This window comes from Mesoplodon bidens (genome assembly GCF_964165515.1).
Source record: "Mesoplodon bidens genome assembly, chromosome: 6".
Taxonomy (NCBI): domain Eukaryota; kingdom Metazoa; phylum Chordata; class Mammalia; order Artiodactyla; family Ziphiidae; genus Mesoplodon; species Mesoplodon bidens.
Window position 1 is genome coordinate 58,317,361 of NC_138162.1, and position 27,948 is coordinate 58,345,308.

Sequence of the window (27,948 nt, forward strand, 5' to 3'; positions counted from 1 at the left end):
GAATCCTCAAAGAAATGTCAACTAATACACAATATTTTTTATACTTGTGACACTTCTCATTCAATTACATTAGTGTTCAAGTCCAAAGCAATCTCCACTTGCGTTTCCTCACAGGCTGAAAAATGTCTGACGTGAAAATCATGATTTTAATAAAGGTTTTGACAGAACACAATCTCTTTTCTAGTATAAATGATTTTATAACGTAATTTAACAGATCACTTTAAGTTTTGGGAGGGGTATTTGCTATTTCAACATATGAAGTATAGAAAGGTTTTTTGGATAGTGTGGTGTTAGAGACATTTATCAGTTGACTTAATGCTGACTGCTGTCACAGGTAAACAGAATGCTGTCAGGAATTTGATCATAATAGAATCTTATCTTTCCCTGGTATAAGAACACAAGACAGGCATTCCTGATCAGATGGATGTTCTAAGTTGCTCTCCAAAGAGTGATTCGGGGACATGGGTAGCCCCTGTTTTGCGGATTTTTCCATCATCAACAGGTGACTCCAAATTTTTCTGCAGTATTTGAGTCTATTCCACTCAGTGGTAAAGGGAAAAAGTCTGGTGCATCACATGGGAGCTTTTCAAGGGCCAGGATTATACAGGGCAACAGCACTTCTGCTCACATTACATGGCCTGGATTTATCCTCGTGGAAATCTCACTGCAAAGAAGTTGGGAAATTATTGGATGATTAATGGACGAGGAGACAAGTTCAGTGCATAAGACCACTTTTCATCTTTACACTAGTTGTCCTAATGAAGTTCTGGGTGGGGTGGAGGGGGACAACTAATGTTCTTGCTTGCACACACTTCATTAAAAAACAATCAGACCCACAGAGAAAGAAAAATATCATTTATATGTGGAATCTAAAAAAAATGATACAAATGAACTTATTTACAAAACAGAAACGGACCCACAGACTAACAGAAGAAACTTATGGTTACCAGGGAGAAGGGTGGGGGAGGGATAGTTGGGGAGTTTGGGATTGCCATGTACACACTGCTATATTTGGGATGGATGGCCAACAGGGACCTACTGTGTAGCACAGGGGAACTCTGCTCAATATTATGTGGCAACCTATATGGGAGGGGAGTTTGAGAAAGAATGGATGCATGAATGCGTGTGGCTGAATCACTTTGCTGTACACCTGAAGCTAGCACAGCATTGTTAATCAAATATACTCCAGTATAAAATAAAAAGTTAAAAAAAATCTCATCCTCTAGTTCTGCCTTAAAAGAAAGAAAACAGTCAAGTTTGGATGTTTATTCTCAGACTCAGTGGTATTATGATTTCATGCATTTTTATTGTTCATTTGCTGAAATAAAGAAAATTTTATAAAAAACAAACCCACAATCAGACCCAAATTCTTATTCCACATGTTCAGCTTGGGGAAGACGACACGGATGTCACTCAGAGTTCACAGCATCATAGAATGTTGGAAAGAAGCATTCAAATTGATGCCCAAAGGCATAGCCTAGGAGGAAAATATCCACAAATGTAGACACAAGTTGTTTCCTTATTGCCTGAGGGAGACGAGAAAAGTATGATCAGGCAGCTCCTTGCAAGTACTTGAGGATGACTGAAGAAAAAATGGAGAGCGACTCTTCCATTTGCGTCCAGGCCCGTGATTCTCATCCTGATCTTCTAAGTACTGAAAATGCAAACTTGAAGAAGAAAATATTCCTGCAAATGATCCTTAAAAAAATATCTCACACAATATTCCATTATCACTTCCCTTGTAGAACCATGAAGAATTTCCAAAGTCTCTGTAGGTTATCGTCCTCTCATATCATCTATCTAATATATGTTGGTATTGTTCCTTCTCCTATTACTATCATCACTGGTCCCTTCAGGAGTATGGATTGAGCTCCAGAAATGATAGGGACTGGACTAGCTGTCTAGGAAACGGGGTTGGGTAAGATGGTGCCTCTCGCTTTAGGTATTTTACAGACTTCTGGGAGGTATTCTGAGGACACCACAGGTCAGGTCAGGTCTTACTATTTGGGCTTCTTCAACAAAAGAGTATAGAATGGGTAGTTTGTAAAGAGCAGAAATGCATTGCTCACAGTTCTAGAGTCTGGAAATCCAAGATCTGGGTGTCCACGTGGTCCAGTTCTGGTGAGAGCTTGCTTCAGGTCTCACACTGCAGAGTTCTCCTTGTATCATCATACAGCAGGAGAGGGAGGCATTAATCCTGACCTCCTTGATAAGGGCACTAATTCCATTTGTGAGGCCTCCATCTTCACACACTAATCAAGTCCTAAAGGGCCTGACACCTGATACCATTACTTTAGAGATTAGGACTTCCAAATACGAATTTTGTGGGGACAGAAACATTCAGACCAGAAAGGGCATTGAAGGCTTCATGTCTTGGCATCCAGAAGAGAGAATATATTCATGTAAATAAAGAAGAATGAGCCATTTATCAGGCCAAAAGAGCAGACCGAGGACTCAGAATCCAAACTCTTCATTTTCAACCTGCAGTAATGCTTTAATTATTATGTGTCAAAATTTGGAAATCAAACTGAAATGGACCCCATCGTCCCTTGGAAGGGAATGAAGACACAGGATGAAAATGATCGTTCATCAATGTTTGTGAGGAGTCTCCAAAGAATCTCAGTATATAGATAGTCATTGCCACATCCATAATGATCCACCAAAGAGTAACGTGGTTAATTTTCTGGTTGCTGTGACCTGTGTGAATCAGGGAGAGTTTTAGTTCAGATACGTGGCTCTGTATGTGATACCAAGCTGGTTATTTTCTGTCATGACCTAGTAGAGGACAAATTAGCGACGAGGCCATCCTCCTGAGTTTAATAGAGCGCCGGGCAAAGGCTGAAAATTGTGCTGCTCTTACAACTTGAATCCCCAGAGCCATATGCACCTTAAAGGAAAGAGAATCCTAGTGGTTCTAGCAACAAACTCAGTAGGCATGACTGATACCAGTAGGAGTAGAGTGGGAATACTAGCCACTGTCTATTATAATCCCAGCAAATAGGACCATGATAAAGGAAAATAGCTTGGTCATTCGTAACTGCCTTCGAGTGGGAGGAGAACATCTGAGAGTCTGCTTTAGTTAAAAGTACCTGTTGCGTGATTACACTGGGCCTGGTGCCGAGGATACTACAGAGAATACGACAGAGTCCAGTTGTTACAGAGCTGATTTGCCAAAGATGGTCACATACCTATTATTTATTGAAAGATCGGAATTGGAGAGGGCTGAGGCCGCAGAACATCCACTGCAAAATAAAAGAAGTCATGATCAGAGTTGAAAGTTAATTCTTTCCATGATACCAATCAATATTTATTCAGTTCTCAATTAATTACAAAGATGGTTTTCTTTTGTTTGAAAAGAATAGGCTTGGATTGGAACCTCGGACAGTCCTTTGGGGAATCTGAAATTCAATGCAAAAATACAGAGAAAGATTCAAATTGATGATGATTCCTAAATCATCTGGGAGCAGATCGCTCCCACGGGTGCAAACATTAGTTCTTAGGGGTGTGAATAAATCTTAGCTACTACAATGGTGGTGGCACTCCAAAGCTCAACCCTATCCAGCAAAATCTCATTCCTTTGTATTCATTTTTCTCTTTGGGTTTTCTTGTGTATGAGACGAGAGGCATTGACATTGAGTGCATGGAAGATACACAATATGCAGGATCAGTGCTACAAGCTATGGTGGCTTGATGTTTCATTAGAGGATTTTCTCTCCATCATATGCTTGAACTCAAAGTCATAGTGTGAGAGGTGGCCTTTGCTTACTTATAAGCTGTCCTTGTCTGTCTTGTGGATTTTGCTTATGTTTGAGCCTCAGTGTGATGAGGGCATCGGGAATTAAGCACAAATAGGTTGTATTTTAGTATTTAATTCTAAAAAAGTTACCTAGGAGATCAATAATTACGTCTAGTCCTAAAGAGAAAAAGTTGTTGACAATATCTAGATGAATATCTAGCAGCTACTGAAGTTAGAAATCATTTTATGATATGAATCAAAACTAATAATTACCTACAAATAAATGTTAAGAAAATCATATAAATTTTCAATGGTTTTAGCAGTTTTGATAGATTTTTAAATATATCTATACATTGGTATTCTTATGAAGTATTTGTATAAATTTTTATTGAATATGTAATTTGATACATTCCTATTTATTAAGTAAATGTATTACATTAAAAGTCATTCTGCACACTTAACCAAAATGTTAAATTACTTGCAGTAGGTTTTACAGTTAATTTTTAGCCTAAATCTTTTTGTCATACTCACCCCTGCATCGAATAAAAAGAATAATCTTTTCACTTTCTTTTTCTATTTATAAAGTAGAGATATGCATGGAGTACATATCGATGTACACAGTATATCTGTGTATCAAAATTTCATAGGGAGGCCATATGGAAAGAAACTATCTAAAAAGCCTCTGGGGGCAGGAGAAGGGGAGGCAAGGAAGAAAAACAGTGGTTGAGAAACGCTGCCCTAACCTATCTGGAGAGTGCAAAATGAAAAGCAAAAACAGAAGTAGAAAGTAAGAGGGAACATTCAGAAAATGGAAACCAATTCATTCCCATTTAAGACCCAGGCCTGAAGGAAGGTCTTCAGAGAACCTAGAGAGCAGGGTTCACAGAATCACCCACCTCAGCCAGGCCGGCAGCATCTGCAAGGTCCCCGATGGCCCCAACTGTGTCCTTACTCCTGGCCCTGGTGCTGCTCAGCTGCAACTCCAACTGTTCTCTGGGCTGCGACATGCCTCAGACCCACAGCCTGGCTAACACGAGGGCCCTGATGCTCCTGCAACAAATGAGGAGAATCTCCCCCTTCTCCTGCCTGAAGGACAGAAATGACTTTGGATTCCCCCAGGAGGCGTTTGGAGGCAACCAGTTCCAGAAGGCTCAAGCCATCGCTGTCGTCCATGAGATGATCCAGCAGACCTTCCAGCTCTTCACAACGGAGGACTCGGCTGCCGCTTGGGATGAGACCCTCCTGGACAGGTTCTGCACTGCACTTTATCAGCAGCTCACTGACCTGCAAGCCTGTCTGATGCAGGAGGCGGGGCTGGAAGGGACTCCCCTGCTGAAGGAGGACTCCATCCTGGCTGTGAGGAAATACTTCCACAGAATCACTGTCTATCTGCAAGAGAAGCAATACAGCCCTTGTGCCTGGGAGATTGTCAGAGCAGAACTCATGAGATCCTTCTCTTCATCAACAAACTTGCAAGAAAGACTCAGGAGGAAGGAATGACACACACCTGCTTCAACACGGAAATGATTCTCACTAACGAGACCACACTTCCACCTGTGCTGCCATGTCAAAGGCTCATTTCTGCTCTCATCATGCCCTGAATTGAATTAATTTGTCAAATGTTTTCAGGACTATTAAGCAACATCATGTTCAACTCTGCAGGCACTAGTTCCTTACAGATGATTTATTTATCTATTTAAAAATTTATTTATTTAACTATTTATAAAGTTTTAACTTATTTTTGTTTGTATAATATTATGTGCACCTTTAAATTGTGGTTAAGAGAAAAAACATGTTCTTTGTAATTAGTCTATTTTATTTTATTTTTTAAAATAAATTTATTTATTTGTTTATTTTGGCGTGTGTCGGGTCTTCGTTTCTGTGCGAGGGCTTTCTCTAGTTGCGGCGAGCGGGGGCTACTACTCTTCATCGTGGTGCGTGGGCCTCTCACTGTCGCGGCCACTCTTGTTGCAGAGCACAGGCTCCAGACGTGCAGGCTCAGTAGTTGTGGCTCACGGGCCTAGTTGCTCCGCGGCATGTGGGATCTTCCCAGACCAGGGCTTGAACCCGTGTCCCCTGTATTGGCAGGCAGATTCTCCACGATTGCGCCACCAGGGAAGCCCTAGTCTATTTATTTTTTGCTTTGTGCATTAAATAAATTTTAACCATAGAAAATTTTTATCTTTGTTTATTCTTAAAAAAGAAACACCGAGCCTGAATGTGCAACCTGATTAAAGATTTGCATTAAAGATGCAATTCATTTACATCATTATGTAAATGATATGATACACTAGTTAGCGTCATTATGATACTCTAGTTAGAAGTAAATATAAACTTCGTCTAAGCCAGGTTGTACGTTGCCCTCAGGATATAGTGGTGACCATAATGAATGTCCTATGATTTTCTCCTCTGATTTTGTTAACCAGGTTATAATAGCCTTGTAAAGTGAATTGACTAACTTTCCATCTTTTCCATGTCCTATTAAAATAGGAACTAAACATGTTTTACTGAATAGTTTTATGACATTTTCCACTTTGCTCTCTCTTCAAGACACTTCAGTGTGGACCTATGTTGCTCTTTAAAGACTTTTGATACTGAATTTCTATTTCTTTTGGACAGCACACCATGCTGAAAAGGGTCTAAGAAGATCTTCATGCATTGGAGCTAAACTTGTCTAAAACAGTATCTAAGTTTTATCAAAACAAATTGTATTCTATTTCTTTCTTGAATTTTATTTTATTTATTTTTTATACAGCAGGTTCTTATTAGTTATCTATTTTATACGTATTAGTGTATATATGTCAATCCCAATCTGTATTCTATTTTGATTTTTATTTGTCTCCCTTTGTTTACATTGCCTAGCAATGTGCTCAGGAATATATCAGGTGCTCGAATTCTTGTCAGGAGAACTTATGAAATGAACCCTCAGCAAACGTGCTGAGACAACCCCTTGCAATTTGATAGTCAGAAGCTCATCAAACCACATATTCCTAGCATAGCATTTATTCAATCAACAATACTTAAATTCCTACCATGGGCTGGACGCTGTGCTAATGACTGGGCATACGAAATTCAGACTTAAAAGTCTAATCTGCTGGAGGAGCCAAAAATTAGCTATCAGTTACACAACAGGATGATAAGTGTTCTAATGGAAGCACTGTATTTGCAAGGCAAACGCATAGGCCTGGAGCTGCATTGTAAAATGGAGAGACATTATCAAAGAATGGGTACTTTAGGACTGATAGATGGATATAGAAAGACACTTAAAGAACTGGACAATGAGAAAAGGGCCAGAGACACTGTGCAGGCCATTTGGAAGCAAGAGCTAAATCAAAGCGTTGACAAAATTGGACATTTTTAAAAAATAAGAAATAAAAAAGAAATAAGGGCTAGGAACAAGACCAAGTTTTCCTCCCTACCAGGGATCTTGAAATGAGAGATGGGAAAGTTATACCAGGCCTTGAATGTTCCTGCTGAAACTTGGAGACCAGGATGCTATTGTTACATTTTGTACCAGAGGGAGGGAGAACTGGGTGCAGTTTCCTTAGCTGTTAAACTGAGATCATCATAAAACCACTTCATAAAACTGTGGTGAGGATTAATTGCTTTAATTTATGTAAGGTGCTCAGAATGGTACCAGGCAGTTACTAAGTGCTCCTTACTTATTAGCTCTTCTATTTGAATCTGGTTAGAAGATTAGTTCCTGATGTTCTGGGTCTGTGGTCAGGAAGATGAGGCAGTTCCAAGAGAGCTGTTCAGGAGGCATTTTAGTGCCAGGTCAACCACTGGACAAGGGAGAGGAGAAATAGCCATTCACTGGGATGACTGAGTCAAGTGCGTTGCAACAAATATCCCAGAGTTCCAGACAGAAGCATTCATACTTGGCTCACACGCCAGCTATCTACAAGGACGCCCCTTCCTCCACTGGTTTCTTGCTTATCCCTTGAGTTTAGGAGCTAAAAGTTTCCACCAGAATGACACAGGCATCTTGCAGGCAGTCGGAGGAATCCTCTGCTCTGTGCACTCAACTCAGCCAAGACGCCAGGCCAGAGGGGAATCCCAACCTCAATCTCCAAATCCAATTTGGCAACTTGCATTTAATTTCCTTCACTTGTTGCCTCAAGTTTGTTGCTATTTTTGCATTCCCCGGTTCATTACACAATCCCTGATGATGAAAGAAAGCTAAAGTTCCTTGTAAGTTTGAACTATGTAGAGGGTTTTGCTTTCCGCTGTTTCACTTTAAAGAAGATTCAGAAACTGCTTCAGAGACAGGAAACTCACGCAGAATACATACAGTAAGACGTGCCCACGTGTTAGCAGAGGGAAGGCAGCTGATGCTTGCTCAGCAGCTGCTGGAAATGTGTTGCCCGTTTAATTCTCTTCTCAACCTTAGTCTGGCCTGGCTCAATTCACTCCTGAGAGTGATTGTAAGAATTAAGTAAGTCCAGCTCAGAGAATGGCCTGCTATTTGAAGGGAAAAGTAAATCCAGGCTTGATGCAGATGGGGGCATGTTCAGAGAGGGCCAATCTGGAATGTCCAGCAGCAGCGGGGTCCTGGCAACAAACAGTGAGAGACATGGGATGGGCAGCTCCTGCGTGTTCCTGGGCCATCAACCTTTCGATGGGAGCATTCTGAGGGTGACGGGGGTTGCAGAGTGTAGGATCCTCTGGTTGTGCATGTGCTGGGGGAGTTCCCTAGAACTAGGCAGGGCCCTGAGCCAAGTGGCCTAGTCCCAGCTGCATGCTGAAGTGACCAGGACAAAAACTGTGGAATGAGTCTAGTCAAAGGCCTGTGACAAGACATCCAGGGTGTGAGAAAAGGGAAGAGAGAAGAGGCTGAAACCAGTGGCACTTAAGATCTTATCTGCATATTCAACCTCTTCACACCAGGTCTGAGGCCTGAAGGTGGAGGCCTGTGTGTCACCAGCTGTTGGCTGTGGATACAGGGAAGCCCCAGCCTGGACAGAATCAGCCTCGGGTGCTGAGTGAGGGTGAGAGCGAGGCCGCACTGGGAAGACAGATACTTCCCTCAGGCTGGGTATGGACTTCTCCATCATCATCCCTAAGTTTCACAGGAACTCTCTAGGCCACTGAGTAAAATTTCTCCAGTGAAATTAGGACTCTTGGTGAGATTACCGCTGATGAGTGTGGAGAGTATTGTTTTGGAACCAAGCTCTTCCTCCTCTCCTGTGCCCTCATTACCTCCCAACCTCAGCCTTTTTCAATGGACTTTACTACTCCAAACATAATTTCACACCACAGTTGCTACCCAAGGTCAGGAAAAACGGTCACATTTTTTTTTTTTTTTTTTTTGCGTTACGCGGGCCTCTCACTGTTGTGGCCTCTCCCCTTGCGGAGCGCAGGCTCCGGACGCACAGGCTCAGCGGCCATGGCTCACGGGCCTAGCCGCTCCGCGGCATGTGGGATCCTCCCCGACCGGGGCACGAACCCGTGTCCCCTGCATCTGCAGGCGGACTCTCAACGACTGCGCCACCAGGGAAGCCCCACGGTCACATTTTTTTATCCCGCGATTTGAATACAACAACCAATAAAGAAAAAGACGAATGTTATTGTAAACCCATAATACTCATCTTTAGTTAACCACCCAAATAGGTACTTGTAAATATTATCAACATCAGCAGTTTGCAAAGGTTTTGGTCTCAAGGCCCACTGATACTCTGAAAATTATTGAGACCTCAAAGAGTTTGTATTTATACAGGTTATATTCATTGGTATTTACCATGTTAGAAATTAAAACTGAGAATGCTTTAAATATTTATACTTTTAAAAATAACAAAACCCCATTATATCTTAACATAAAAACACTTTGATGAAAAATAACTACAGAATAACTACAGTTTCCAAAATTAACAAAAATTAACAAAAAAGTCTTAAAGTTTTGCAAATCTCTTGAATGCCTAGTTTAATAGAAGGCAGCTGGGTTCTCATATCTGCGCTGCATTCAATCTGTTGTGATGCATCACTCTGATTCAAGTCTTTGAAGGAAATCCAGTCTCACGCAGACATCCAGTTGGAAAATGGATGATCTTGAAGACCCCAGAAAGAGTATCTGGGAACCCCTGGGGTCCTCAGACCACACTTTGAGAGTCACTCATATACATTTATCATACCAGATTGAAAGGATACTTACTGCCCAGAGTGAGTTTGAATTTCTGTTCATCTTCTTCTTACTGTCCAATTCTGCTTATTTTCATTATAATTTAGACAAGTAAGAAGTATGGGAAAACATTATACTCTTGTGGTTGCTATTGTCCAGGATTATCAGCTAAATGATTTAGATAAGAGGAAGTATGCGTGCACAGTTTTGATTCTTGTTTACTAACCTCTTTTATTATTAAGTATAAAAATCATACACAAAAGTGCACAGAACAGTAGCACAAATTTTAGAATAATTAAAGCAAATACTTATGTAACTACCAACCAATAAAAACAGTCAGATTTTGCAACATTCTGGAAGCCTCACCACCGATCACAATCCTTCACGGACATAACTCCTACCCTCCTCATTAAAGGTGACCACTATCCTGAATTTTATGGTAATCACTTCCTCACTTTTCTTTATAATTTTACCCTAAAATATAGTCTACTTTTGCCTATTTAAAAATTTTATATAAATGGAATATGTATGCTTTGGAGTTGAGTTTCTTTCACTCACCACTGTGTTTGTGAGATTTATCCCTGTTTGTGCATAGTTGTGGTTCTTACTTTTCATTCTTATTAACAACCCTATTATAAGTACAGATAACAACATAGTTATCCATACAATTTTAAGGGATATTTGGGCTGTTTCTAGTTTGGGACTATTATGAATAATACTGCTATGAATATTCTTTACTTATATCCTGATGCAGATTTACATGATTTTTTTCCAGGGTAAGTGCTAAGAGTCAAGTTACTGGGTCATAGGCCGTGCATATTTTCAACTTTGCTAGATAATGTTTTTTAAGTAGTTGTACAAATTTACACACCAAAGAGCAGTTGCTCCATATGGTCATCACACTTGAGATTTTCAGTCCTTTAATTTTTTTACTTGCAGGCAATGTATTTGTTTATCTAAAAATTTGAAAAATCAACCAAAAACATTTAGACATAGTGTTTGCAAAGTTGGCTGGATAAAAAACCAAAATTAGTTATTTTCGTGTGTGTGTGTGTGAAAATGTAACAAAACAGTCCATTAAAAATTAGAAAATGTAATGAAAAAATCATTGCATTCATACTTGCAACAATAATAAAGCATAAATATGTTGAAATAAACCTCAGAAAGACTGTGCAAGATATATAATCAAGCCAGCAGCAAAACTTTACAGAGAGACATTTTTAAGATAGTTCAATGAAATGGCAATAGTTGCTTTTTTTTTCTTTATGAAGTGGTTAAGAAATGTTTGCTAAATAAATATTTGTTCACTAAATGAATGTGTGTCTTTCAGGAGAAGGCTGGCCTTGGCAGTCTCCTATTGCAGACTCTGATTTCCCTTCTCACTGATGCTCACCGCCTCATCATATGCTTACATGTCCGTTGCTCACTTCCAAAAAGAATAAGTTGGAGAAGTTGCTTAATCCTCATTGATGGTCAAGGTGAAAAAAAAAAACACAACCTCAGTGTAAGACAAAAAAAACGTTATATTTTTCATTGGTTTCTGGCCATCTTATTTGAATCAAAAATTCATCTATAGACTTGTACTTAGAGGCCCAAGGTGAAGATAACTTGCCCTGTCAATGCTAGCTTTTTAAAAAATTAAAGTCGACACTCTATTCAGATCTCCTTAGTCTTTACCTAATGTTCTTTTTCTGTTCTGGGATGTCATTTAGAATATGCCACATTACCTTTAATTACTATGTCTCCTTAGGCTCCTCCTGGCTATGACAGTTTCTCAGTAGTAGACGTTTTATGTTACTGTCAATGGTATCATTTTTATTTTATTTTTTATTTTTAATATTTATTTATTTATTTATGGCTGCGTTGGGTCTTCGTTGCTGCATGTGGGCTTTCTCTAGTCGTGGCGAGCAGGGCTACTCTTCGTTGCAGTGCATGGGCTTCTCATGGCGGTGGCTTCTATTGTTGCAGAGCATGGGCTCTAGGTGCATGGGCTTCAGTAGTTGTGGCAGGTGGGCTCAGTAGTTGTGGCTCGCGGGCTCTAGAACAAAATCTCAGTAGTTGTGGCGCACGGGCTTAGTTGCTCCATGGCACGTGGGATCAGGGCTTGAACCCGTGTCCCCTGCATTGGCAGGTGGATTCTTAACCACTGTGCCACCAGTAAAGTCCTGTCAACAGTATCGGTATCATTTTTAAATGTCATTTTCCAATTTTTTATTGCTACTATAAAAAGAGGTGATTGATTTTTAATATTGATCTTATTTTCAATGACATTGCTAAATTCATTTTAAAATTCTAATAGTTTATGTATTCCTTTGTAGTTTGTATGTACACAATTACATCATCTGTAGATAATGAAAAATATCTGAGACAGTCAGCAAGAGATTTGACTAGGCCCCTCATGAAGAAAATAGCCAAATGATCAATAAGCATATGAAAATGTGCTGAACCTTGTTAATAATCAAGGAATACGAATTAAAACTATAATGCGATATCACTATGCATAACTAGAATGGCTAAAATTAAGCAGACTGGCAATACCAAGTGTTAGCAAGAGTGTAATGCAACTGACATCCCATACATCGATAGTGAGAATATACATTCGTACAAACATTTGGAAAATATGTTTGTTATTAACTGCTAAATCTGAACATATGCATATTCTATGACCCGTTTACTTCATCCTAGGCATATAGCCAACAGAAGGCTGTACAAATGTGCACCAAAAGATACCAACAAGGTTTTTCATAGCAAAATTAATCATAATGACAAAATCAGGAGGAAAAAATTCCAAATGTTTATCAGTAGTGGAAAAGATAAAACACTGTGGCATTTCTGCATGGATATGACACATTCCTTCAAATTAATGAACTATAACTGCACACAAAAACATAGATGAATCTCGCAGACATACTATTGAGTGAAAGAAGTCGTTCATACAAAGTTCAAAAACAGGCAGAATCTAGGCTGTTAAAAGGCAGTAGTGGCCCGGAGGAAGATGGCGGAAGAGTAAGACGCGGAGATCACCTTCCTCCCCACAGATACATCAGAAATTCATCTACACGTGGAACAACTCCTACAGAACACCTACTGAACGCTGACAGATGACCTCAGACCCCCCAAAAGGCAAGAAGCTCCCCACATACCTGGGTAGGGCAAAAGAAAAAAAGAATAAACAGAGACAATAGGATAGGGACGGGACCTGCACCAGTGGGAGGGAGCCGTGAAGGGGGGAAGGTTTCTACACACTACAAGCCCCTTCGCGGGCGGAGACTGCAGGTGGCGGAGGGGGAAAGCTTCGGAGTAGCGGAGGAGAGCACAGCAACAGGGGTGCGGAGGGCAAAGCGGAGAGATTCTGGCACAGAGGACCGGTGCCCTCAGGCACACACCAGCCCGAGAGGCTTGTCTGCTCGGCCGCCGTGGCGGGCGGGGCTGGGAGCTGAGGCTCGGGTATCGGCTTTCAGTCGGAGCGCAGGGAGAGGACTGGGGCTGGCGGCAGGAAGAGAGCCTGAAGGGGTTAGTGCACCACGGCTAGCCCGGAGGGAGTCCGGGGAAAGGGTCTGGAGCTGCTGAAGAGGCAAGAGACTTTTTTCCCTTTTGTTTCCTGGTGCGCGAGGAGAGGGCATTAAGAGGGCTGCTTGGGGAAGCGCCGGAGACAGGCACGAGCCGCGGGTAAGGCACGGACCTCGGAGACGGGCGTGAGCCGCCGCCGCCGCCGCCCGCCGCCGCCGCCCGCCGCGGCCCGCCGCCGCCGCCGCTGCCGCCGCCGCCGCAGGGCCTGTGTGCGAGCGCGGGTCACTGTCCGCCCCGCCTTCCGGGGGGCCTGTGCACCCCGCCACTGCCGGGGTCCCCGAGACCCGGGGACGGCTTTCCCGGGAAAGCGCACGGAGCGCCACGGGCTGCTGCAACGTCACGCCGGCCTCTGCCGCCGCAGGCCCGCCCCGCACTGCGCGCCCCTCCCTCCCCTCTGCCTGAGTGAGCCAGAGCCCCCGAATCAGCGGCTCCTTTAAACCCGTCCTGTCTGAGCGAAGAACGGACGCCCTCCGGCGACCTACGCGCAGAGGCGGGGCCAGGTCCAAGGCTGAGACCCGGGAGCTGTGAGAGCAGAGGCAGGGAAATCTCTCTGTGCAGCCTCGGAGGCAGCGGATTAAAGCTCCACGGTCCATTTGATGTGCCCTGCGTCTGTGGAGTGCATGAATGGACAGCGAATCATCCCAAATTGAGGAAGTGGACTTTGAGGACAAGATTTAAGACTTTCCCCCCTTTTCCTCTTTTTACAACGAATTATTCCAAATTAAGGAGGTGGACTTAGAGAGCAAGATTTCAGACTTCTCGCCCTTTTCCTCTTTTTACAACGAATTATCCCAAATTGAGGAGGTGGACTTGGAGAGCAAGATTTTTGATTTTTCCCCCTGCTCTCTTTTTGTGAATGTGTATGTGTAATCTTCTGTGTAAGATTCTCTCTGTATAGCTTTGCTTCCACCATATGTCCCAGGGTTCTATCGGTCCGGTTTTTTTTTTTTTTTCTTTTTTCAATAATTACTTTCTAATTTTAATAACGCTACTATATTTCATACTTTATTCTATTTTACTTTACCTGCTCTTTCTTTTTTTCCTACTCTCCCTTCCTCCCTCCCTCCCTCCGCTCCTCCTTTCCTTCTTTCTTTTTCTTTCCTCCCTCCCACCCTTCTTCTTTCCACTTTCTTTTTCTTTCCTTCCTCCCTCCCTCCTGTCTTTCTTCCTTTCCTTCCTCCCTCCCTCCCTCCTTTCTTTCCTTCTTTCTTTCCATCCTTCCTCCCTCCCTCCCTCCTTTCTTTCTTCCTTCCTTCCTTCCTTTCTTCCCTTCTTCCTTTCTTTCCCTCTCTCTTTCTTTCCTCTACTAATTCTTTCTTTCTACTTTTTCTCCCTGTTATTCTGAGCCGGGTGGATGAAAGGCTCTTGGTGCTGCAGCCAGGAGCCAGTGCTGTGCCTCTGAAGTGGGAGAGCCAACTTCAGGACACGGGCCCACAAGAGACCTCCCAGCTCCACATAATATCAAGCAGCGAAAATCTCCCAGAGATCTCCATCCCAACACCAGCACCCAGCTTCAGTCAACGACCAGCAAGCTACAGTGCGGGTCACCCTATGCCAAGCAACTAGCAAGGCAGGAACACAACCCCACCCATTAGCAGAGAGGCTACCTAAAAACATAATAAGGCCATAGGCACCCCAAAACACACCACCAGACGTGGACCTGTCCACCAGAAAGACAAGATCGAGCCTCAACCACCAGAGCACAGGAATTAGTCCCCCCCACCAGGAAGCCTACACAACCTACTGAAACAACCTTAGCCACTGGGGTCAGACACCAAAAACAACGGGAACTACGAATCTGCAGCCGGCAAAAAGGAGACCCCAAACACAGTAACATAAGCAAAATGAGAAGGCAGAAAAACACACAGCAGGTGAAGGAGCAAGATAAACACCTACCAGACCTAACAAATGAAGAGGTAATAGGCAGTCTACCTGAAAAAGAATTCAGAATAATGATAGTAAAGCTGATCCAAGATTCTATTTCCAAGATCCATAATCTTGGAAATAGAATAGACAACATGCAAGAAACAGTTAACAAGGACCTAGAAGACCTAAAGATGAATCAAGCATCGATTAAAAACACAATAAATGAAATGAAAAATACTCTAGATGGGATCAATAGCAGAATAACTGAGGCAGAAGAACGGATAAGTGAGGTGGAAGATAAAATAGTGGAAATAACTGATGCAGAGCAAAATAAAGAAAAAAGAGTGAAAAGAACAGAGGACAGTCTCAGAGACCTCTGGGACAACATTAAACGCACCAACATTCGAATTATAGGGGTTCCAGAAGAAGAAGAGAAAAAGAAAGGGACTGAGAAAATATTTGAAGAGATTATAGTTGAAAACTTCCCCAATATGGGAAAGGAAATAGTTAATCAAGTCCAGGAGGCACAGAGAGTCCCATACAGAATAAATCCAAGGAGAAATACACCAAGACACATATTAATCAAACTGTCAAAAATTAAACACAAAAAAATCATATTAAAAGCAGCAAGGGAAAAACAACAAATAACACACAAGGGAATCCCCATCAGGTTAACAGCTGATCTCTCAGCAGAAACCCTACAAGCCAGAAGGGAGTGGCAGGACATAATTAAAGTGATGAAGGAGAGAAACCTGCAACCTAGATTACTCTACCCAGCAAGGATCTCATTCAGATTTGATGGAGAAATTAAAACCTTTACAGACAAGCAAAAGCTGAGAGAGTTCAGCACCACCAAACCAGCTTTACAACAAATGCTAAAGGAACTTCTCTAGGCAAGAAACACAACAGAAGGAATATACCTACAATAACGAACCCAAAGCAATTAAGGAAATGGGAATAGGAACATACATATCAATAATTACCTTAAATGTAAATGGACTAAATGCTCCCACCAAAAGACACAGAGTGGCTGAATGGATACAAAAACAAGACCCATATATATGCTGTCTACAAGAGACCCACTTCAGACCTAGAGACACATACAGATTGAAAGTAAAGGGATGGAAAAAGATATTCCATGCAAATGGAAATCAAAAGAAAGCTGGAGTAGCAATTCTTATATCAGACAAAATAGACTTTAAAATAAAGACTATTAGGGCTTCCCTGGTGGCGCAGTGGTTGGGAGTCCGCCTGCCGGTGCAGGGGACGCGGGTTCGTGCCCCTATCCCGGAGGATCCCACATGCCGCGGAGCGGCTGGGCCCGCGAGCCATGGCCGCGGAGCCTGTGTGTCCGGAGCCTGTGCTCCGCAGCGGGAGAGGCCGCGGCAGTGGGAGGCCCGCGTACAGCAAAAAAAAAAAAAATAAATAAAGACTATTAGAAGAGACAAGGAAGGACACTACATAACGATAAAGGGATCGATCCAAGAAGAAGATATAACAATTGTAAATATTTATGCACCCAACATAGGAGCACCTCAATACATAAGGCAAATACTAACAGCCATAAAAGGGGAAATCGACAGTAACACAATCATAGTAGGGGACTTTAACACCCCACTTTCACCAATGGACAGATCATCCAAAATGAAAATAAATAAGGAAACACAAGCTTTAAATGATACATTAAACGAGATGGACTTAGTTGATATTTATAGGACATTCCATCCAAAAACAACAGAATACACATTTTTCTCAAGTGCTCATGGAACATTCTCCAGGATAGATCATATCTTGGGTCACAAATCAAGCCTCGGTAATTTTAAGAAAATTGAAATTGCATCAAGTATCTTCTCCGACCACAATGCTATGAGACTAGACATCAATTACAGGAAAAGATGTGTAAAAAATACAAACACATGGAGGCTAAACAATACACTACTCAATAACGAAGTGATCACTGAAGAAATCAAAGAGGAAATTAAAAAATACCTAGAAACAAATGACAATGGAGACACGACGACCCAAAACCTATGGGACGCAGCAAAAGCAGTTCTAAGGGGGAAGTTTATAGCAATACAATCCCACCTTAAGAAACAGGAAGCATTTCGAGTAAACAACCTGACCCTGCATCTAAAGCAATTAGAGAAAGAAGAACAAAAATACCCCAAAGCTAGCAGAAGGAAAGAAATCATAAAGATCAGATCAGAAATAAATGAAAAAGAAATGAAGGAAACGATAGCAAAGATCAACCAAACTAAAAGCTGGTTCTTTGAGAAGATAAACAAAATTGACAAACCATTAGCCAGACTCATCAAGAAAAAAAGGGAGAAGACTCAAATCAATAGAATTAGAAATGAAAAAGGAGAAGTAACAACTGACACTGCAGAAATACAAAAGATTATGAGAGATTACTATAAGCAACTCTATTCCAATAAAATGGACAACCTGGAAGAAATGGACACATTCTTAGAAATGCACAACCTGCCAAGACTGACTCAGGAAGAAATAGAAAATATGAATAGACCAATCACAAGCACTGAAATTGAAACTGTGATTAAAAATCTTCCATCAAACAAAAGCCCAGGACCAGATGGCTTCACAGGTGAATTCTATCAAACATTTAGAGAAGAGCTAACACCTATCCTTCTCAAACTCTTCCAAAATATAGCAGAGGGAGGAACACTCCCAAACTCATTCTACGAGGCCGACATCACCTTGATACCAAAACCAGGCAAGGATGTCACAAAGAAAGAAAACTACAGGCCAATATCACTGATGAACATAGATGCAAAAATCCTCAACAAAATACTAGCAAACAGAATCCAACAGCACATTAAAAGGATCATACACCATGATCAAGTGGGGTTTATCCCAGGAATGCAAGGATTCTTCAATATACGCAAATCAATCAATGTAATACACCATATTAACAAGTTGAAGGAGAAAAACCATATGATCATCTCAATAGATGCAGAGAAAGCTTTCGACAAAATTCAACACCCATTTATGATAAAAACCCTGCAGAAAGTAGGTATAGAGGGATCTTTCCTCAACATAATAAAGGCCATATATGACAAACCCACAGCCAACATTGTCCTCAATGGTGAAAAACTGAAACCATTTCCACTAAGATCAGGAACAAGACAAGGCTGCCCACTCTCACCACTCTTATTCAACATAGTTTTGGAAGTTTTAGCCACAGCAATCAGAGAAGAAAAGGAAATAAAAGGAATCCAAATTGGAAAAGAAGAAGTAAAGCTGTCACATTTGCAGATGACATGATACTATACATAGAGAATCCTAAAGATGCTACCGAAAAACTACTAGAGCTAATCAATGAATTTGGTAAAGTAGCAGGATATAAAATTAATGTACAGAAATCTCTGGCATTCCTGTACACTAATGATGAAAAATCTGAAAATGAAATCAAGAAAACACTCCCATTTACCATCGCAACAAAAAGAATAAAATATCTAGGAATAAACCTACCTAAGGAGACAAAAGACCTGTATGCAGAAAACTATAAGACACTGATGAAAGAAATTAAAGATGATACAAATAGATGGAGAGATATACCATGCTCCTGGATTGGAAGAATCAATATTGTGAAAATGACTCTACTACCCAAAGCAATCTACAGATTCAATGCAATCCCTATCAAACTACCAATGGCATTTTTCACAGAACTAGAACAAAAAATTTCACAATATGTATGGAAAAACAAAAGGCCCCGAATAGCTAAAGCAATCTTGAGAACGAAAAACGGAGCTGGCGGAATCAGGCTCCCTGACTTCAGACTATACTACAAAGCTACAGTAATTAAGACAGTCTGGTACTGGCATAAAAACAGAAAGATAGATCAGTGGATCAGGATAGAAAGCCCAGAGATAAACCCACGCACATATGGCCAACTTATCTTTGATAAAGGAGCCAGGAATGTACAGTGGAGAAAGGACAGCCTCTTCAATAAGTGGTGCTGGGAAAACTGGACAGGGACATGTAAAAGTTTGAGATTAGATCATTCCCTAGCACCATACACAAAAATAAGCTCAAAATGGATTAAAGACTTAAATGTAAGGCCAGAAACTATCAAACTCTTAGAGGAAAACATAGGTAGAACACTCTATGACATAAATCACAGCAAGATCCTTTTGGACCCACCTCCTAGAGAAATGGAAATAAAAACAAAGATAAACAAATGGGACCTAATGAAACTTCAAAGCTTTTGCACAGCAAAGGAAACCATAAAGAAGACCAAAAGACAACCCTCAGAATGGGAGAAAATATTTGCAAATGAAGCAACTGACAAAGGATTAATCTCCAAAATTTATAAACAGCTCATGCAGCTCAATAGCAAAAAAACAGACAACCCAATCCAAAAATGGGCAGAAGACTTAAATAGGCATTTCTCCAAAGAAGATATACAGACTGCCAACAAACACATGAAAGAATGCTCAACATCATTAATCATTAGAGAAATGCAAATCAAAACTACAATGAGATATCATCTCACACCAGTCAGAATGGCCATCATCAAGAAATCTAGAAACAATAAATGCTGGAGAGGGTGTGGAGAAAAAGGAACACTCTTGCACTGCTGGTGGGAATGTGAATTGGTACAGCCGCTATGGAGAACGGTATGGAGGTTCCTTAAAAAACTACAAATAGAACTACCATATGACCCAGCAATCCCACTACTGGGCATATACCCTGAGAAAACCATAATTCAAAAAGAGACATGTACCAAAATGTTCATTGCAGCTCTATTCACAATAGCCCGGAGCTGGAAACAACCTAAGTGTCCATCATCGGATGAATGGATAAAGAAGATGTGGCACATATATACAATGGAATATTACTCAGCCATAAAAAGAAACGAAACTGAGCTATTTGTAATGAGGTGGATAGACCTAGAGTCTGTCATACAGAGTGAAGTTAGTCAGAAAGAGAAAGACAAATACCGTATGCTAACACATATATACGGAATTTAAAAAAAAAGAAGTGTCATGAAGAACCTAGGGGCAAAACGGGAATAAAGACACAGACCTACTTGAGAATGGACTTGAGGATATGGGGAGGGGGAAGGGTAAGCTGTGACAAAGCGAAAGAGAGGCATGGACATATATACACTACCAAACGTAAGGTAGATAGATAGTGGGAAGCAGCCGCAGAGCACAGGGAGATCAGCTCGGTGCTTTGTGACCGCCTGGAGGGGTGGGATGGGGAGGGTGGGAGGGAGGGAGATGCATGAGGGAAGGGATGTGGGAACAGATGTATATGTATGACTGATTCACTTTGTTATAAAGCAGAAACTAATTAAAAAAAAAAAAAAGGCAGTAGTGATGCTGGGGGAGGAGCTTAGTGATGGGGGAGGAGAGAGGGGCACTGGAATGTGATGGGGGAGGGGAAAGGGGCCAGGTAGTGTTTATGTCTGTTGGTAGTGTTTATGTCTTCACTTAGTTTGTGGTTTCAAAGGTGTGCAGAAGTTTATATTTTATGATTTGTTGATTGTATACTTGACATTTGTGCATGACTTTCTATGTATATTATGTAAACTTTTTTTTTTCAGAAGGAGGAATGGGGAATTCTCCCCTTACGTGTCAAAACACTCTCTTAATATACACGTTGTTTCCCCTTCCAAGATATCCCTGAAAGATTGTTTTTTGCCTTAATTTCTGTTTTGCCACTGCTCACGAACTTCTTGCTAACTCTTCATCTTGTCTAATTTATCACCTTTTATAGGGCCGTTTTTGTTGAAAAAGTATTTGAAGAGATGAGGAAGAGAGAAGACAACTGTAATTTTGATTTCTAGAGACATAGTTTTCCTCCATAGATAATTGTATCAAAAAAGAGAAGGAAACTCTTTCTGTCTCTGAGGTTTATAGCAAAGCAGTTCCAAATTCAAAAGATTTCAAATGGCTAGAAACATCATTCAGGTTTTACTTTCTAAATGTCACTCTGCCTCTCTGAAAAACCTCATTAACCAGAAGAAACTGATACAGGGACTGGAAGTAGTTCTCTGGACCGCAGAAAGCTGGTAGGAGAGAATGCACAAAGAAAAGTCTCCACAGAGGGAGGAAGTGAAAAATGGCTTCCAACAACAGAGGACAAGATGAATTTATAATTCTGTATCCACCCCCTTCTTCCAGTTCCTTAGCTAGCATCTTTATTTTCAGCCTCTACAGCCATGAGAGCCCCTGGGTGAGATTTTTCCCTGCTTCAGTTCACCTCCAACATTTCTGCCTATTCTTCTGCCCAGAGCAAAACATAGTGCCCTCTATGCCCGAAGACCTCTTGAATTAAGTACAAACGCCGCACTCTGGTGTTCAAGAGCCTCCACAATACATCTCGAGCTGATTTTTCCACCCTCACTCCCCCTGACTCTTAGCACAGAGCTTGTCCACAATTTGAAGCTCCTTCTATGTGTTCCCTGCAAACTTGTCCATTCTCCTGGCTCTGTTCATGCTGCTCCCTTTGTCTTCAGCTGTGCTGTCCACCATGGTAGCCATCAACCACATGTGGCCAACTGAGCACTTGACTAGTCCCAACTGAGCTGTACTATGACTGTAAAAGTATTTTGAAGGCAGTGTGAAAAAGAAGAATGTAACTATCTCATTAATAATTTTATATTGGTACATGTTGAAATGAAAATATTTGGATATATGGTGATAAATAAAATATACAGTAAAATTAACTTCACTTGTTTCTTTTTACTCTTTTGATGTGGCTACTAGAAAATTTTAAATTGCATGTATGGGGGCTTCCCTGGTGGCACAGTGGTTAAGAATCCGCCTGCTAATGTAGGAGACACGGGTTTGAGCCCTGGTCCGGGAAGATCCCACATGCCACGGAGCAACTAAGCCCATGCACCACAACTATGGAGCCTGAGCTCTAGAGCCCACGTGCCACAACTACTGAGCCCACATGCCACAACTACTGAAGCCTGCGTGCCCCGAGCCCATGCTCCACAACAAGTGAAACCACCTCAATGAGAAGCCAGCGCAACACAATGAAGAGTAACCCCCGCTTGCCACAACTAGAGAAAACCCACGCACAGCAACAAAGACCCAATGCAGCCACAAACAAACAAACAAACAAACAAACAAACAAACAAATAAATAAATTGCATGTATGGCTTGCATTATATTTCTTCTGGGCAGCACTGATCTAGAGCGACCTCCACCATATTGCCTGCACCATGGCCACCATTTCTTAAGTTGCACTGCTTGCCTCCTTATCCTCCCCATCAGCTATAATTCCTTTTTCCTTTGAGAGTTAGCACTGCCACCACGGTTTGTACCATGTATCTATATGAAGGCACTGTCCGTGGTCTACTTCATATTCTAACTGTGGCATAAGGAAAGAGCACAGCTTTGACTGTAATCAGCCCATCTTATTAGCTGTGTGTATCTTGGGCACGTTACTTAGCCTCTCTGAGCCTCAGTCTTGCCCTTCTAAAATGGGGATGACAATAACTCATCTCAAAGGTTTACTATGAGGATTATTCAGAGAATGGCACATAGTAAGTGTTCAGTATATGGTAACTAATACTACTGCTACTAATGCCACTGCTATTATTTTTATTCCATTAGAGTATGAACTCTCTTAGCAGGGAGGATCAGAAGCCGTTGGATGTGGGCAGGATGAGCAGACCCTCTGTCACACCTGGGGAGGTCAGCTCTACACGAATTTGCCTGGAGGGGCAGGCCCCAGTGACCAGACTCCTCAGACGACCTCCCTTCCCTGAGTGCAATGGACCACTTCTAGGTTGACTGACCTCTGTGACTCCTTGCATTGGCCTTTGTGTGTGAGCCATGGATGATTCCAGGCTAATCCAAGTATCCTTTTAAAAAAGAAGAAACCTTGAGGAATTATTCAACGACTGACATAACTGAGCATTTTAAAGTGGAACAGCTGAGGGGCTTCCCTGGTGGTACAGGGTTTAAGAATCCGCCTGCCAATGCAGGGGACACGGGTTCGAGCCCTAGCCCGGGAATATCCCACATGCCGCGGAGCAACTAAGCCCGTGCGCCACAACCACTGAGCCCACGTGCCACAACTACTGAAGCCTGCATGCCTAGAGCCCATGCTCCGCAACAAGAGAAGCCACGATAATGAGAAGCCTGCACACCGCAATGAAGAGTAGCCCCCGCTCACTGGAAATAGAGAAAGCCTGCTCACAGCAATGAAGACCCAACACAGCCAAAAAAAAAAAAAATGGAACAGCTAAGAGATGATTTTGCTTTTTCCAAAATCCATTGTGCAGAACTCATGAGATGGATGACATTCTGTTCAGAGCTGGCATGAAAAGATCAAAAGGCCAGAGAGAATGAAACCCACATAAGATGCAGAGTAACCAGAAATGCTGGGTTTATTGTTTCTTTACTGTAGATTAATCAATAATGAAAGAATACATTCACTGTGGAAAATTGAAAAAACGTGCAAAAAAAATCATCCTTTAGTTTCACAAATCAAACATAATCACTATTAAAATATTGGCATATTTCCTTTTATTATTTTTTTCTCTACATACTTCTACATAGTTGCATAGTATGTACAATTTTGTGTCCTGCTTTTCAATATAACTAGGTGCTTTTTGTTTTCTAATGGCACAAGTAACATAAGATCATTATAGAAAAAATTTAGACGTGAATAAAACAAAAGAAAGGCTAAAAATTAAGTAACCTTAATTAAATTCTTTCAAACAAAAAAGTGCACAAAATTTTGAAAATGCCTAATAATCCTATCTCCCAGCTATCTTTTTTTTTTAAAACATCTTTATTGGAGTATAATTGCTTTACAATGGTGTGTTAGTTTCTGCTGTATAACAAAGTGAATCAGCTCTACATACACATATATCCCCATATCTCCCCCCTCTTGCGTCTCCCTCCCACCCTCCCTCTCCCACTCCTCTAGGTGGTCACAAAGCACTGACCTGATCTCCCTGTGCTATGCAGCTGCTTCCCACTAGCAATCTATTTAACATTTGGTAGTGTATATATGTCCATGCCACTCTCTCACTTCATCCCAGCTTACCCTTTCCCCTCCCCGTGTCCTCAAGTCCATTCTCTACGTCTGTGTCTTTATTCCTGTCCTGCCCCTAGATTCTTCAGAACCATTTTTTTTTTTAGATTCCATATATATGTATACATGTGTTACCATACGGTATTTGTTTTTCTCTTTCTGACTTACTTCACTCTGTATGATGGACTCTAGGTCCAACCACCTCATTACAAATAACTCAATTTTGTTTCTTTTTATGGCTAATATTCCATTGTATATATGTGCCACATCTTCTTTATCCGTTCATCTGTCGATGGACACTTAGGTTGATTCCCTGTCCTGGCTATTGTAAACAGTGCTGCCATGAACATTGCGGTACATGACTCTTTTTGAATTATAGTGTGCTCAGGGTATATGCCCAGTAGTGGGATTGCTGGGTGGTATGGTAGTTCTATTTTTAGTGTTTTAAGGAACCTCCATACTGTTCTCCATAGTGGCTGTATCAATTTACATTCCCACCAACAGTGCAAGAGGGTTCCCTTTTCTCCACACCCTCTCCAGTATTTATTGTTTGTAGATTTTTTCATGATGGCCATTCTGACTGGTGTGAGATGATACCTCATTGTGGTTTTGATTTGCATTTCTCTAATGATTAGTGATGTTGAATATTCTTTCATGTGTTTGTTGGCAATCTGTATATCTTCTCTGGAGAAATGTCTATTTAGGTCTTCTGCCCATTTTTGGATTGGGTTTTTTGTTTTTTTGATATTGAGCTGCATGAGCTGCTTGTAAATTTTGTAGATTAATCCTTTGTCAGTTGCTTCATTTGCAAATATTTTCTCCCATTCTGAGGGTTGTCTTTTGGTCTTGTTTATGGTTTCCTTTGCTGTGCAAAAGCTTTGAAGTTTCATTAGGTCCCATTTCTTTATTTTTGTTTTTATTTCCATTTCTCTAGGAGGTGGGTCAAAAAGAGATCTTGCTGTGATTTATGTCATAGAGTGTTCTCCCTATGTTTTCCTCTAAGAGTTTTATAGTGTCTGGCCTTACATTTCGGTCTTTAATCCATTTTGAGCTTATTTTTTTGTTCTCCTAGCTTTCTTATTATCATAGGGAAAAATCCAGGTACAAACATTCTCTGACCACTCTCTGACTTGAAAATCACAGTGGTCTTCAGTCTAGTCCTTTACCTTACCATGCATCCTCCCACCACAGGGCCTTTGCACATGTAGTCCCATCTGATCTTCCTTCTGATTTTAGCTCCAGTGTCATTACCTCAGGGCAGTCTTCTCTGATTTCTTCTACTACATTATGTCCTTATATCATAGGTCCCCTTATATCATAGGTACCCACAATATCACTTACCCCTCCTCTGTAACACTTGTTACCATTGCATTTTTAGTTTTGTGTATTTCTTTGATAAATGTTCTTGTCCCCTGCTTAACTGTATGATCCATGAGTGTGAGGATTACAATCTGCAGCAGCTCATGCTACAGCTGCCCACAGTGTGGATTTAATAAATTCAAGTTGAAAGATAATGCAAGGTTTCCTGAAAACTGAATGTGATTACTTTAAATATCATAATTATTAGAACTTATTTTTGTCTTGAAATCTTTAAAAATGTACTCTACATCTCCCTGTCTATAGAAGCAGGACAAAAAAATCATAATTTGATTATTTTTACTGAGTCCTCTCTTATCAAAATCAGTTACTAAACTCAAATTCAAAAATGGTCTCCGAAATATTGAGCTAGAACCACTTGTCTCAATAGTAAAATCCCCTGATTACTTGATTGTTTTCCTCCATTTTCCTTCTGGACCTCCTTTTAATATGAGGTACATATTTGCATGCAAATGGAAAATCAGACACTTAGATTGTTAGAAGTATGTACAAAAAATACATTGGCCCTCAATAATGGTCACAAAGGCCCCCTAAAGAGGAACCATGGACTTTTATGCATGACCCATGTAACATTCATTTTGCCTGCTTAGAGATATTACTTAATTTCTAGTTCTCAGTTATATTCTGGAGAGCTGAGATTGCCAGATAAAGCAATAAATTAAGGATGAAAAAGTCATGTGATGTCTCGCTGCTTATGGTTAAGGCCCTACAAAAAAAATTCAGATCAGCTTAGTTTGACATTATTCTATTTTAGTTAGAAGAAAAATAGGTATCTTTTTAAAATAATAAACTGCATGTATTTATTGATTTGTAATAGTGTATTGGGACTGAAACCTAGTTCTTAGGAAAAAGAAAACTCTCTTACAAACAAAGACCACCTCCCAAATCTCAAAATATGCAAAAAGAAAAAGAAAAAATCCTTTCCAAGTGAAAGGACCCTGTAATAGTCAAGTTCAAAATGATTTGGCTTATTTTTTTCTTTAGCATTTAGCAATTCACTGAAACTTTACAAAACATTAGAAATCCTCACTGTTTGTATATTTCCCCCCTAATATATATAAAAAAAAATAACAAGGAGCTTAAAGAAAAAGAATTTTAGAGACAACTAATAAGTTAAATGACATAGGAAAACTGAAAGGGAGAACTGAAAGTGGGAAATTCCTCCCCAACAGAAGGAGTGGAGGGCCACCCTATATAAGTAGTCCACACTCATGGAGAAAGGACATTCACACTGCAAACTCTTGAAGACTTGGCTTCAGCATCTAGTAGTAGACCAGATAACGCTGTTCCTGTTTTCATCATGACCCACAGGTGCATCCTCCAAATTGCTCTCCTGTTGTGTTTCTCCACCACAGCTCTTTCCACGAGCTACAGATTGCTTCAATTCCAACAAAGGAGCAGCAGTTTGGCATGTCAGAAACTCCTGCTGCAGCTGCTGCGGTTACCTGGAATGCCTCAACATTGCCTCGAGGAGAGGATGGACTTCAAGGTCCCTGATGAGATTAAGCAACCACAGCAGTTCCAGAAGGAAGACGCCGTATTGGTCATCTATGAGATGCTCCAGCAGATCTTTGGTATTCTCAGAAGAAATTTCTCTAGCACCGGCTGGACCGAGACCATCAGTGAGAAGAACCTCCTTGCAGAAGTCTCTCGGCAGATGGATCGTCTGGAGACAATCCTGGGGGAAATAATGGAGAAGGAAAACTTCACCGGGGTAAACATGACCATTCTTCACCTGAAGAAATATTACCTGCAGATCGTGCAGTACCTGAAGTCCAAGGAGTACAGCAACTGTGCCTGGACAGTAGTGCGAGTGGAAATCCTCAGGAACTTTTCCTTCCTTAACCACCTTACAGACTACCTCCATAATTGAAGATCTCCCCTCTGTGGCTCTGGGAACGGACAATGCTGCCAATGATGTCAGGCTCCTCAACCAGCGGCGGTTCTTTAAGTAACGGACAGGCAATGCACTGGATTTGAAAGGACAGTTAAAGACTTTAAGCTTTTTAAAAATTAATTTATACATTATTTATTTATTTAAACTTTTACCATGGGAAATAAACTTTTTATGAAACAAAGTCAACATGGCAGTTTTCATTTCAATTTGATTTATGTAACCATCATATTAAAAATTGCAGAGCAGGGCTTCCCTGGTGGCGCGGTGGTTGGGAGTCCGCCTGCCAATGCAGGGGACATGGGTTCGTGCCCCGGTCCGGGAGGGTCCCGCGTGCCGCGGAGCGGCTGGGCCCGTGAGCCA

The 27,948-nt window shown here is 41.2% G+C and overlaps 2 protein-coding genes across 2 annotated transcripts; both read left to right on the forward strand.

Moving 5' to 3' along the window:
* Positions 1-4,666: 4,666 nt before the first annotated feature.
* LOC308618709 (interferon alpha-1-like) lies at positions 4,667-5,236 on the forward strand (the record flags this gene model as incomplete). The annotated part of the gene is made up of 1 exon (XM_081236882.1): positions 4,667-5,236. One exon carries the CDS (start codon positions 4,667-4,669, stop codon positions 5,234-5,236), a length of 570 nt encoding a protein of 189 aa, XP_081093008.1.
* A 21,755-nt stretch (positions 5,237-26,991) lies between these two features.
* On the forward strand, positions 26,992-27,564 carry IFNB1 (interferon beta 1; the record flags this gene model as incomplete). Its single annotated transcript, XM_081237021.1, has 1 exon — positions 26,992-27,564. The coding sequence occupies one exon, from the start codon at positions 26,992-26,994 to the stop codon at positions 27,562-27,564; it is 573 nt and encodes a 190-aa protein (XP_081093147.1).
* Positions 27,565-27,948: the final 384 nt, after the last annotated feature.